The 12,881-nt window shown below is 39.9% G+C and overlaps 1 protein-coding gene across 1 annotated transcript in view; it reads right to left on the bottom strand.

Moving 5' to 3' along the window:
* The window catches only part of LOC113052542 (cytoplasmic phosphatidylinositol transfer protein 1-like), a 49,765-nt gene extending 37,176 nt beyond the window's left edge, over nt 1-12,589 (bottom strand). Inside the window, exon 1 of the mRNA XM_026216957.1 lies at nt 11,806-12,589. Coding sequence (XP_026072742.1) covers nt 11,806-11,853 — 48 coding nt within the window. The 5' untranslated portion in view covers nt 11,854-12,589. The remainder of the gene's footprint in view (nt 1-11,805) is intronic.
* Between the last annotated feature and the right edge of the window lie 292 nt (nt 12,590-12,881).

The following is a 12,881-nucleotide window of genomic DNA, read 5'->3' as shown; positions in this document are numbered from 1 at the left end:
AATGGCTAATTATAAGCAGGTAATTCTGCAGTGATTCAACTCTTTCGCGAGCTAAAGACTCTACCAACTCAAAAAGTCTCAATCAACTTGTCATGTTTGAAATGATCAGAGGCAGCTTTTGTCCTTTTCTTGACAGTGTCAAATGAGGTCCGGATGAACAAAACATTGTTGATTTGATGTCTCAACTAGGGGGCCAAAACATTTAATAAATCGACACTCAGGGGGTGAGAGATGTGTAGAAGCTTGGGAATGAAAAGTCCTTCAGTTCTGAGGCGGTTATTTGCAGGATATGCCCGGCTGCAGCGTGGAGCTGCTTAAGTGGCTCCAATTCAGTTGATCTCACACAGAATGTTTCCAAGTTATTAGTCAATTCACTCAATTATTAGACACAGCCAATGTCTTTTACTGACCAAATCTGACAGTGCTCTCCCCAAGCACCAATGTGTAATCACACCAGATCCGGTGGTCACCAGGATATAGATAGATCAGCCTCCCAGTCCCATCATGGACCACAAGAACAGATTAAAAACATCCAACATCCTTTCCTGTCTTTGTGCCATGTTCTACAGAACTAGATGACGTAGACATAACAGAGTTCTGACATTTAAGTTATGGGGACGCTTAGCTTACCTAACTCTCGTCTGTTGCACTTGGCTTCAATCTATGGGTGTGACTTTACAATGCTCCCCATCTGAGCTCTTGGACGGATGGCTCAGGCCTGACTCAACAGCCCCACAGTCTCCTGAAGGACAGGCCTCGCACAGGTGGTGCTGTCAGCATGGCGTTGTCTCCACAAACCGCACTGCGCCTACTCTGACATCTGTTGCTTTAGTCTGCGGGTACGCTATGACCACATTGGCAGACAAAACTGCAATGAATGAAGCGCTGACTTGACCTTGTGCTGAGAGGCTAGCTGACTGATGGAGCTCTGCCAGCGTCATCGGGTGAAAACAGCACTCTAATAAACTAACAAACCACATTTCCATTAACTGGCGTTTTACCTGAAGTTAGCCTGAGGCAGTAATGTGTTTTGATGACCCATTTTTCCGAGTAAACAAAGGCCTTGTGTGCACTGCAAAGAGCCGGGAATGATGAATAAATCCTCTAAATCATTGTTCGGTGTATGGCAGGGCTCAACATTGCATTTTGACAAACATTTGTCTTGTGGAAAAGTAAAACTGCTGGTCAATTGGTACAAAATGTTTTGACAATATAGATTGAGCACATTAAATTTACTACAAAATGGGAAGATTTCGAGGAATACGAGTTCCCCAAATATAATGACCCAAGGGATAAACGTTCATTAATCATTAAAAACACTAATTTATGGATATGGATCTTAAAATGAATGGAAACATCAAAATTAATATTTTTCATTCTTTATATTATAATGTTGAGATGCCTAAATGTACTTGATTTTAAAACCATTGAATGTAATGAATAAATTTTGACTTATACTATATTGACTTATAGTGCATATATAATATAAGTGCATCTCTAACTAACGGTTACAATATACTCAAAAATAAACGATCATCGGCTCAAGGCCCTTATCAAACCCTCTGCAAATGGCTGTCCACAAAATACACGTGGAAAGACTCTCTTAAATCAAGCCGATCATAATTAAAGCCTTGACCGAGAGTCACTCACTGAATGCTGATGGCATCAGCCGGCAAAGACCAGGGATCCCCTTGAAGGAAGCCGGCCACTTTTATCAACACATTAAAGTGGTGGCAAGAGATGAGCGTGTCTAAGAGTCAGGGGGCTTCCTGATTGCAAGACTTCATTAGCTGGCCTTGTGTAGGAGGACACATGAGATCGAGTGCCGGGTGATTCACTGGCTACAGCGAACGACTCGGATGCGTGTGATAACCTTCAGCTCACGTCCTGCCAAACACCTCTACACAAGCGTGACAGCTGTGCGTGGGGTTTCAGAAACAGTCACTCAGCCTGGACAGCTTTTCCGGTGAGATCCATTGCTTTTCATGTCAGAGTTCAGCCTCAGCGAAAGGCAACAGGTGACAAGGGAGTAAAAGACAGGAATATCCCTCTATCCTGTCAGCCCGAGCCCGAGCATGGTCTGAAATATGCATGCAATTTCAGTCATGCTGAAATATTCAGCAGTTAATAAGCAATGCTTCTGAATGTGTTTTGGTTTTGGGAACCAACGTTCTTGAAAAATGTGGTCTTTTGTGTTCAGCAGGGAAACCCATACAGGTTTGAGAAATGATGATGCGACTAAACGATGACCGAATATTTGTTTCATCATAAAATATTTTACATTTCTATAATTTATCAAAAAGGCATACGGTTATTAATTCTATGGCTGTAACCACTAACCAATCACTACAAAGTCACATGCACGTTTCAGAGCTCTTGTCTCATCACAATGATCTTCAAACACATGCATTTCTAATATTAATACACTACATTCTGAATTGCATTGTGGCAAACCATGTTCGTGATAAGAGTGCTTTGTATTCTGTGCTCTGTAATCTAGACAATGAAAAGTGCTGTGGGCGTTTCTCCATTGAACAAACAGTGCAAGCATCATCTTCAAGCCCTTAATGCTGCTTCTCTATCACTGCCACTGACATCAGTCTGGCCCTCAATCCTTCACACCTCATAAAATCAGTCTGCGCCTCCGGGTGCTTGTGTCCGATCTCCGCTCCCTCTTCCCATTTGTGATGTGAATCCGTATCTGTGACAGATTCTCAGGCAACTGGGAGTTCATGGAGGACGTCAAAACTGATGTAACGATCACAACTGGAGAAGATCTTCACATCTGAGCTGATTTTAACATTTACATGACTTTAAAATCAGCCAGCATTGTTTGCATGGTAATAATGCTAATCACCATCATCATCCTCTCACACAATGCATGACGTACGTACAGTCCTGTTTTAAGCATCAGGGACCATCCAGACGCTTTTTTCTCATCACTCCCAGTGTGACAGGCTATATTTACCTTTGCACTGCCACTAATGTTCCTCACTTTCATCTGTCACCTTTGTCTTCCTGTCAGGGTGCCAGTGGGCAGACCTTAAACGAGGTGCAGGGTCAAACAATTGACGCAAGGAAACACTGAGGAATGATCTGGGCTGCTAAGAGCTGACCAACCACAGCCGACGGAAACTTTCCCGCTAACAGAATGTGACGATGGGGATGAACAGAAAACACTGGACTGGGACCAGATCCATTAGTCATGTGCCCAACAGCAATGTGTGCGAGACCTCCAAACAGCCTCAACATTAACCTCTGCAGGAGCTCTTTCGCTACACAACAAAAGCCAGCTGTCTACCTCTCTGACCTCCAGTTTACAGCCAGTTCAGATAAACCAGGAAAAAAACTAAGATGTGATCTTCCTCTGGAGCAGTATCTGCATACGGCTGTAGAGGATAATGAGGAAAGAATAGCAAGTTTTGAATACAGATATATATCTAGCTGCAAAACAGCATACTGTAGATGAAGAAAAAATTTAAAAATAAACCCTTGAACATTAAATATTAGAATTTGTTTTCATTTCTTTATGTGCATTTTAACCATTAAACATGCAAGTACATTGTTAAATGATAAATTCAAGAGATCCTCCAAGTGCATCATTTATTTTAAAGGGTTTGGCTGACAATAAAAGCTTTGGCAATCCCTGCATTTTATAAACAAACATTAATAAACATGAAAACAGCAATGATATTACATGCTCAAGGTTTAAATATTTTTGTCCAGACTTCGTTAATGAAGACGGTCAATAACGAAGACGCAAGGTTTTATTGCTGATGGATATATAGGGGTCTATAACATTTCTATGTTCAGGAACGTTTCATATTTCAAAATAAATATGAATGAGATCCACAGATGTGTTAAATTATTAAACGTGATTGGCTGGACCAAGAATCTGCAATCGGATATCTGATTGGTTTCACGAGCCGGTGAATGGACTCCACCTGTTTGTTGATGTGTGTGCACGTCTTGGCACCAAAATGTTAAAATCCACAAAAGCATGCAGTGAATTACAAATCCATAGGAAGCGCTTAAAAAAAGAGGTCAAAAACAGCGACAGCATTTTGAATTTTTCAGTCAGGCAGCATTCACTTCATCTAGTTATGCATTTCTGTGTCTCTCAGATGGAGAATGGACTTAAAATGAACTGAAAAAAAAGCAGTAATTACCTGAAAAAAAACAACCACTACATTTATAAATGTAGTCCCCAGGCAAAAAGCATTAAGCAAAAATAAACCAGAAAGAGCACTATGAAAACTGGCAATGTGGAGCATACGACAGAACCTTTCAGGCTACGTCCACACAAAGCCAGAGCTTTTCCTATCCAATCTTTTTTAAATTATTTATTAATTATTATTAAAAGATTATACAACTAATTCTACTAGCAATATACAATGCAATACGGATTGATGAGCTGCTGGTAAGACTCTCTCTGTGCGTGTATGAGAAACAGCGCTATCAGCAAAGTGACGGTGAGTCATGCGCCTTCACACAGAGAGATATATATATGAAATGAAAAAGTTTTTGGATGCATACACCAGAATTACAGTACACTATGCTTCTAACCTGAGGTCAAGAGCTGTAGTGCCAACCACACAAGGTTCGATGCTCCTGTGTTTCAGGAAACACAGATTCACTGAAATATGTTGGTAAGGATGGAACTCGCACCCATAATTGGCTAACGATGTTGACAAAAGGCCATTTGATTGACCAAGGTTAAGTTGACCTTTCTGGTTAAGTTATTTAGGATGGTAATGATGGAGGACAGGATCCAAAAACACAACATGCAGCTCATAAGAAGACTTCTTATGGTTGAACAAGGACTCTGACTCAGCTACCCTTCAGTCATCACTGCTTCAGCTACATCCAGAAGCTTGTGGCCAAGAATGTGCGCACAAATAACAGAAGACACTACTGAAATGGAGGATGGTGCTGACAGCGCATGATGATGATGATGATGCACCCCCACACCACCGAAATGAATCCATATTTCCTCTCTATCACGACGTTCCAAACCTGCATGACTTTCTTTTGACCGGTTGCATTATTTAAAATGTCTCATTTTGTGTTCCACTGTTGAAGTCATACCAATTTCAGAAAAATATGGCAATAATAGATAAAAATAAAGATGGCATTTAACAAAAAAAAAGTTCAGTGCAGGATGAGTCATGAAGATTTTACTCTATTTCCCTAAGGGAAAAACAGCTAAAAATGTATTCAAGTAAACTACCAGATCAACACTCAACACAACTGCACTAAAAGCCACAAACTCTGAATTAAATTTAACTGGATCTTCAAATATTTCATTTACAGTGGCATCCGAAAGTTTGGGAACCCCTTGCATAAACTGTGAAAATGTGAATACATTTTACAAAATAAGAGAGATCATACTAAATGCATGTTACTTTTTATTAAGTACTGTCCTGAGTAAGATAGTTTACATAAAAGATGACAAAAGATAAAAAAAGACACTGAATTGATGAAAATAACCCCATTCAAAAGTTTGGGAACCCTTGGTTCTTAGTACTGTGTTCTGTTACCTGATGATCCTCGACTGTTTTGTTTTGTGATGGTTGTGCATGAGTCCCTTGTTTGTTCTGAACAGTTAAACTGAGCAGCGTTCTTCAGAAAAATCTACAAGATCCTCAGTTTTCCAGCTTCTTTTGCATATCTGAACCCTTTCCAGCAGGGACTGTATGATTTTGAGATCCATCTTTTCACACTGAGTACAATTAAGGGACTCAAACACAACTATTAAAAAAGGTTCAAACATTCACTGGGCACTATATCTATTTAAAATTAGAGGTAACCACATCATTTGATTCACGATCCAAACAAAGGCGCTGCACACATGCAGTTTTTGATTTAAATTAGACTGTATCATTTCTAAATTTAAAGCGAAACAGGAGGATCTGACTTATTTACTAAAGTCAGTTTGTAACTTCCCTATTTAAAAACAAAAACTGATCATGACCTGCACCTGCCCACTTTAATAACTCCATAAACTTATCACTTTATTAGCCAAGCCCAAACCGCTTATAAGTTGGCATGGCAACCCTTCAGATGAGGGTTCTGTTCCAAAAATAGACAAAGCATGAAGGCTCTGTTGATGGTTTAGTTAAAGGGGTCATTTGATGCTATTAAAATGTTTCCTTTCTCTTTTGAGTGTTACAAGCTCTTGGTGCATAAAGAAGATCTGTAAAGTTGTAAAGACTAAAGTCTAAAATCCTAAGAGATATTCTTTATCACACTTAAGGCTCATCCACACTTCTCTTTAAAACGGCTCATTTAAACACGCCCCCACATCTCTACATCACTATGTGGGAAGATTTGCATGACTCCGCCCAATTGTTCATGCAAAGAAAGAAGGTATGACTTTTATTCGCTCTGTTGACGCCGCTGCCGTGTCGTGGAGTCACTGTGTGTTTTGTTATTAAAGCAAAACTACTTGTTTGTTCTTCCAAAAGAGGACACGACTAGAAATCAGTGGTTAAGTTGTATTTCAACACTGTTTCGGAAAGGTCTATCCCAAATACTCAGATGTGCGCTGTGCATTTTTTGGAGGATGAGGACAATGCATCTGTGGCACAGTGACTGGGACAGTCTGTTTGTCATTTCTCCGATCACAAATGCTGACATGGTCTTATGTTTACGCAGTCATTATAATCAGTAATTATGTCCCAACTGGATGCAACAAATGCATTGTTTCTAATGGGTTTTATTGTTTTTGTCTCGTCTATTGATATCTAGATCGCGAATACTTTTTTTATTTAATCAGATCTTATTAGAGAACTGGTCGAACGAGTTCACCAAATCGAACTGAATCGTTTGAAACGATTCGCATCTCCAGTATGAACTAATCCACAAATTACTTAAATTATTCGGTTTATAAACGTGCCTTACACTCCCTCTGACGCGAAATAAACCAATATCCCGAGTTATTCAGTTACTCCTAACAGTACATTGACTGAACTGCTAAAAGAGAACCGATGATGGGATGTGCACGAGCAGAGCAGCTGGACTGAGTCTCGTCCTGCTGGGAGACGGCATTGCAGTATGGTAAGGGGCGTAACATTTCTGTCACAGGCTGGAGGCATTCGGCCAATCACAATGCACTGGATAACAGACCAATCAGAGCACACCTCGCTTTTCAAACTGATTAGCTTTGTAAAAATCAAAGCGTTTCAAAAAGGCGGAGCATAGAGGAGAAACCATAATGTGCATTATATGGAAAATAATAATGTGTTTTTTAATCTTAAACCGCATAAACACATTCCATTACACCAAATATTGTTATTTTTAGCAACATCATATGACTCCTTTAAAACTGCAGAACACAAGTCTTTGGTCTGTTGTTTCACCAGAAGATCCCGTTTTGACATTTTGATTTAAAACTTCAAGGTCAAACTAACTTTTGGATCGGATGGATGAATTTGTCAAAATAAGATACATTTAGAAAACAACTTAGAGCACATGCTTTCAAACCACCGTACTGTGCGGGAACAGAGATACAAGGTTTTTCCAGGTAAAATCCTGAAGCTTCTGTACACCTATGATAAGTGTGCAGCGTCTAGTGAGAGTCAATACTATCCATTATTAAGAGAACCTTGAGTTTCAGCAGAAAAAAAGAGACCAATTAAAGCAAAGAAAGACCCTTTCCTTTCACTTGTGAAGCCCCTGAGCTTCAGATGGTCACGGCTCAATTTCTCACCTAATAAAGATGTTACTCTATTTATTTCATAGTTGAGATTTAATAATTGCTGCCACAGAGCTGAACAAAACTGGCACTCATTTCAAATGAAAGTATCATCCTTTTATAGAAATATTTTGAACGACAACTATCATAATAGTAAAGTCAAATCACTTGAAATCTCTTTAAGATCAAAAGGTTTTCTCCTAAACAGTAACTAAATTAGTCTGCAGTATCAGTTTCAATATGCACAGCATTTTTTACACTATGTTGATACCCTTTCACCACACATTTACACTTTTTGTTTTGTAAAACTGTATGGTATGTTTCTGCTATTCACTTGTTTGCACACTTGAGTTTTTAGTAACTTTTTTTTTTTTTTTGATAGTGTATATTTTGGTAATAAATTATAAAATAAAACATTTAATCACAGATCGATACATATCCAATATCTTCATCCACTAATATTCCATATTGTAAGATTAAGTACATAAAATTGCAAATGCTAAAAAATAAACATGGTTTATCAATCAATACTAGGGGTGTAACGATACGCGTATTCGTATTGAACCGTTCGGTACGACGCTTTCGGTTCGGTACGCGGTACGCATTATGTATACCGAACGGTTCGTTGGAGTAATTAATTATATTTGAAAAAAAAAAAAAAGAGAGAGAAAGAAATATAATGATATGCGTTCAACAAGGTAGCCCAATAACCCAAACAACGTAACAGGCAACGCCCCTGACACTCCCGAAGAAGAAAAAAACACCATCTTATATGTTTATGTTAGGCTACTCAGCAGGCGCTCGCTCACTCAGTACACGCTGAAGGCTCGTTGCAAAATAGCCAATGCGTTTAACAGACTAGAAATGAGAAGATCCTCCAATAACCAACAGGTCTGGTGTTTGGGTGCACTTTGGATTCCCTTTAAGCTATAATGGTGATGGCAAGAGAGTGGTGGATAAAAAAACAACGGTATGTCGCATCTGCAACATGACAGGGTACACCAGCGGGATTACAAAAAAAAAAAAAAAAAAAACCAGCGGGAATATCTGGGATATATGCGTCAGTACTATCTGGGAAAAGACGAAAAAAAGGAGAAACATGCACGCAGCAAACTATCCCTGCAGCATTTAGACACTATAGCTTACAGGGAATCCAACCCAAACACCAGACCTGTTGGTTATTTTAGGATCTTATATTTCTGGTCTGTTAAATGCATTAGACATTTAGCAACGAGCCTTCAGCGCGTGCTGAGTGAGCGAGCGCCTTAGGGGCCGTTCACATATCGTGCCTAAAAACGCATGGAAAACGCTAAGCGCGTCTTTCTCCTCCTTTCCAAAGCGCTCGGGCAGAAGCGCTCATGATGCGTCTGTCTTTGCTAAGCAACAATGACGTGCTCTCTCCATGAGACGCGGAAATTTCAGCGAAGGATAAATGGATTTGCAGCTCTAAAAATCGCTTGCAGTAGCTCTGCTACTGAATTTATTTCAAAATTGCAATCCATATACAACTATGATCAGCTGTTCCTTCATCTTGGCTGAGCTCTCAACGTTGTTACGGGAAAGGATGAAGCTGATTGGTTGGTTCTTGTCACATGACCCGCGGTGCGCTTGCGGCATTCTGAAAAGTTGAGATGTTTTTACATTTTGCTGTATCTAAAACGTATCGAACCGAACCGAACCGAACCGTGACATCAGTGTATCGTATCGAACCGAACCGTGAATTTTGTGAACCGTTACACCCCTAATCAATACATTTTACTATTATTACATTACAAAGTACAAAGTGACTTTTCGGTAATAAAAAAGGTTTCCGTATTTTTCGGACTACAAGTCGCACCTGAGTATAAGTCGCATCAGTCCAAAAATACGTCATGACGAGGAAAAATATATATATAAGTAGCACTGGACTATAAGTCGCATTTATTTAGAACCAAGTACCAAGAGAAAACATTACCGTCTCCAGCCACGAGAGGGTGCTCTATGTCTTCAGTGTAGACTACAGGAGCACTGAGCAGCATAGAGCGCCCTCTCGCGGCTGGAGACGGTAATGTTTTCTCTTGGTTCATTTCTCTCGGTTCATTTCAAATTATTTTTGATTAATAAGTCACACCTGACTATAAGTCGCAGGACCAGCCAAACTATGAAAAAAAGTGTGACTTATGGACTATATTTTGCGGACTGCAAAATACGGTAGATAAAAATGGTACTACTTTAAGATAAAAAAATATTTTTTAATAAACCGATGCATTTTAAATGCACTCAACAATATATTCAAATGCATACTGAATGAAACCGATTCATTCTGCAATTTCATGTCAGCGTAAAGATCCACAGCTTATTTTCTGAGGTATCTGAAAGGGAAACTGTGATGAGATGATCTAAAGCTCGGGGCAAGTGCTTTCTCTTTATCACCTCACTCCTGCACTGCTTTTTCTGGCATCGCTCCACAACTGAATTATCTATAATTAATTAACTCAGGGAGGTGACTTAGAGGTCTTTATCACTCAAGGATAAACGTTATGATGAATGTTTGCTCCCTGCACGCATACAGAGACGATAACTCGGATGGATACAACATACAGTGAAAGCCAGAGTCACACATGTTTCCAAGAGCCGAGAGAATGTCCTTGACGGCAGTCAACATCATCTGAACCTGTAATCAGCTCGGTAACCTCTCATGAGACCTTTAATTGACCAAACAGATTTTGACTAACAGTCTCAGCCGTTGCTAAGAACACCAATCATCCAGAACGCTTGCAGATGGCCGTTCCCTCTTATTAAAACACACGCCCATGTACACAAACACATTAGAAACGTGCTAATTGATTTATAATGATAACCAGAAGAAAAAAACGTCAGAATGTAATGCTTAATTGGGGTTTAGCTTACTCTGTTTACAGTGTGCAAATGGATGGGTACATAGATTTATTAAGCAAGGATATTAACGATGATGCTTTTCAACATGCAGCTTGCTCGAACACAAAATACATCTGTGGTGTCAGTCAGCAGATGGGCTGCAGACGCACGAAGACACATGACGGAAAGACGGCAGTCACTCTGGAGCTGTACTTAAGAAGTGCTGATTGATCTGATCTCAAATTCATTCTGTCCAATTACAGTTTCATTCAGTCAGGCAACTTGAGATGCAGATTTATGCGCATGCACATCTGCTACACATATAGTTACCGGGAACAGAAATAGTCAGGATAATATGTTTAGATCACACTTAAAGCACTAAATGTGGCTTAAGAAGACATTATGATCAACAAACGGGGTGATATAAATGAATAAAACATACACGGATTCATATTTATCCACACACACATTTCACACAGGAGATTTTGCATAAACTCCTAGTCCAAGTTTTCCTTCATGCATGATACTGAATTGCCAAGAAGTTATTTTGTCAACTTTTAGGAGTGCATCTGATTTCATTTGCTCTTTCAGACTGTCCTAATGTTCATTGATTCTTCAGACTGATTTTAAATTCAAGTCGTGAATTGTTTTCAGGGGTTGCATAAGGACACAGCTACTGGGGATCCAAACAAACCCATGTAATGTTATCTAATCTTTCACCTACTTTGTAAAATAAAAGATTATGGCCATTTCTATTAGTGAACGAGCTGGGGTTTTCAATTTTAGAAAAGACGGTGGCTTGGAAGAGAGACATTTGGCACAGGGCTATTCTGTGTAAATGACTCGTTGTGAAATAGGTTCTCATGCAGTGGCTGCAGTGAATGGTTTATGAAAATAATCATCACCATCTTGTTTTCCCATTTAAAAAGTACATTAGAACAACGTCAAAGCCACACTGAGTGAACAACAACAGCATTAGCGGGAAGGGGAAGTTCCACAGCACCACCAAGTGGACTCAACTGTGGGTTTCTGTCATGTTTCTCTGGAGGAGAAGAGGGGGAAAGTTGCAAACAATTCAACTGGAATGAATTGAACTAAAATAGACAGGGCAGATTAACTGCAGTACAAGTAACTGGAGTAAACGCTACTCTGATTCGCATCTCCAAATGAGTTACTGGATATATTTAACCTTTTTTTTTTTTTTTTTTACATCTTACCATCACAATGAATAAATATATAATTCCAAAATTTACCTCTTCCACTGTTAGTGGCATGCATATCCGGTATTCCTTCAACAACATCGTCCTCTCCTTCGATTCCCACGCTAGTTCGAGTGCCAGTGATCAGCTAAATCAGTTCAGCCATCTGCTGATGCATGCAATCACGAGCTGTCATATATAAAGATTGGAAAGATCAGTGCACTTCTGCGGGGACGCTCCTGTCGTTGTGTTTGCAGCGCGGTCACACACTTGCACGCGCAGCTCGCGGTCGTGATGTTGCAATCAATTCACTCTTGGAATCTCCCGATGCTCGTGCGTTTTTACGCACTGGGAAACACGCCGGAAACGCACCCGAGAAGACGACTGTGGCAGCGTATCGGTGTTTATGGGCTTTTAAACTCTTCTGGTTCTGTGTCTTCTTTCTGATGTAGCCCTCCACCCCGTGCACCTGTCCCGTCCCGCTCCACATAGATGATACAGCGATGGTTCGTGTCAATATCAGCGTAAACTCTGTGCACCTGGAGTTAATGGCATTGTTTTCCTCGTCTAGTGAAACGAGAGATGTTGTCAAGCTGTCGTTTCCTCCACTGCGCTAGCGCGGGATGGTAAGTTTGCGAGGAGAAAGACACACTGTGGCGGTGTGGCGCATTGCATTACAGCAGTGTGGACATCAGTCAATACCGCCTTCAAGCGACAGGAGGCGCTACTGACCGTGAACTCACACAACAACCGCGGCGATTAAAGCCAGCGAAGAAGAGCGGCTTTGTTTGTGAATTTGCGAATAACTGGATCACTTATATACTCTTGTAACATATTATACTCTACAACATACAAGATACTCTGACAAATATTAAATAAATGAATATTCAGTAAAAAAAAAATATCTGATTGAATAGAATAGATTTGGGGTACTTTTTTTCAACAAGGATGCTTTAAATTGACCAAAGAGTTTTTAATTCATCAAAGCACACTGGAAAACATAGGCTATCACAGTTGCCACAAAAATGTGAAACAACAAAACTGTTTTGCACAATGATACTAATAATAAATGTTTCTTGAACGACAAAACAGCACATTAGAGCGATTTCTGAAGGATCACGTGACATTGA

The sequence above is a fragment of the Carassius auratus genome, chromosome 3 (genome assembly GCF_003368295.1).
Source record: "Carassius auratus strain Wakin chromosome 3, ASM336829v1, whole genome shotgun sequence".
In the NCBI taxonomy this organism is placed as follows: Eukaryota; Metazoa; Chordata; class Actinopteri; order Cypriniformes; family Cyprinidae; genus Carassius; species Carassius auratus.
Note: the sequence above shows the minus strand (reverse complement) of the source record. Positions and strands in the feature narration are given on the sequence as shown.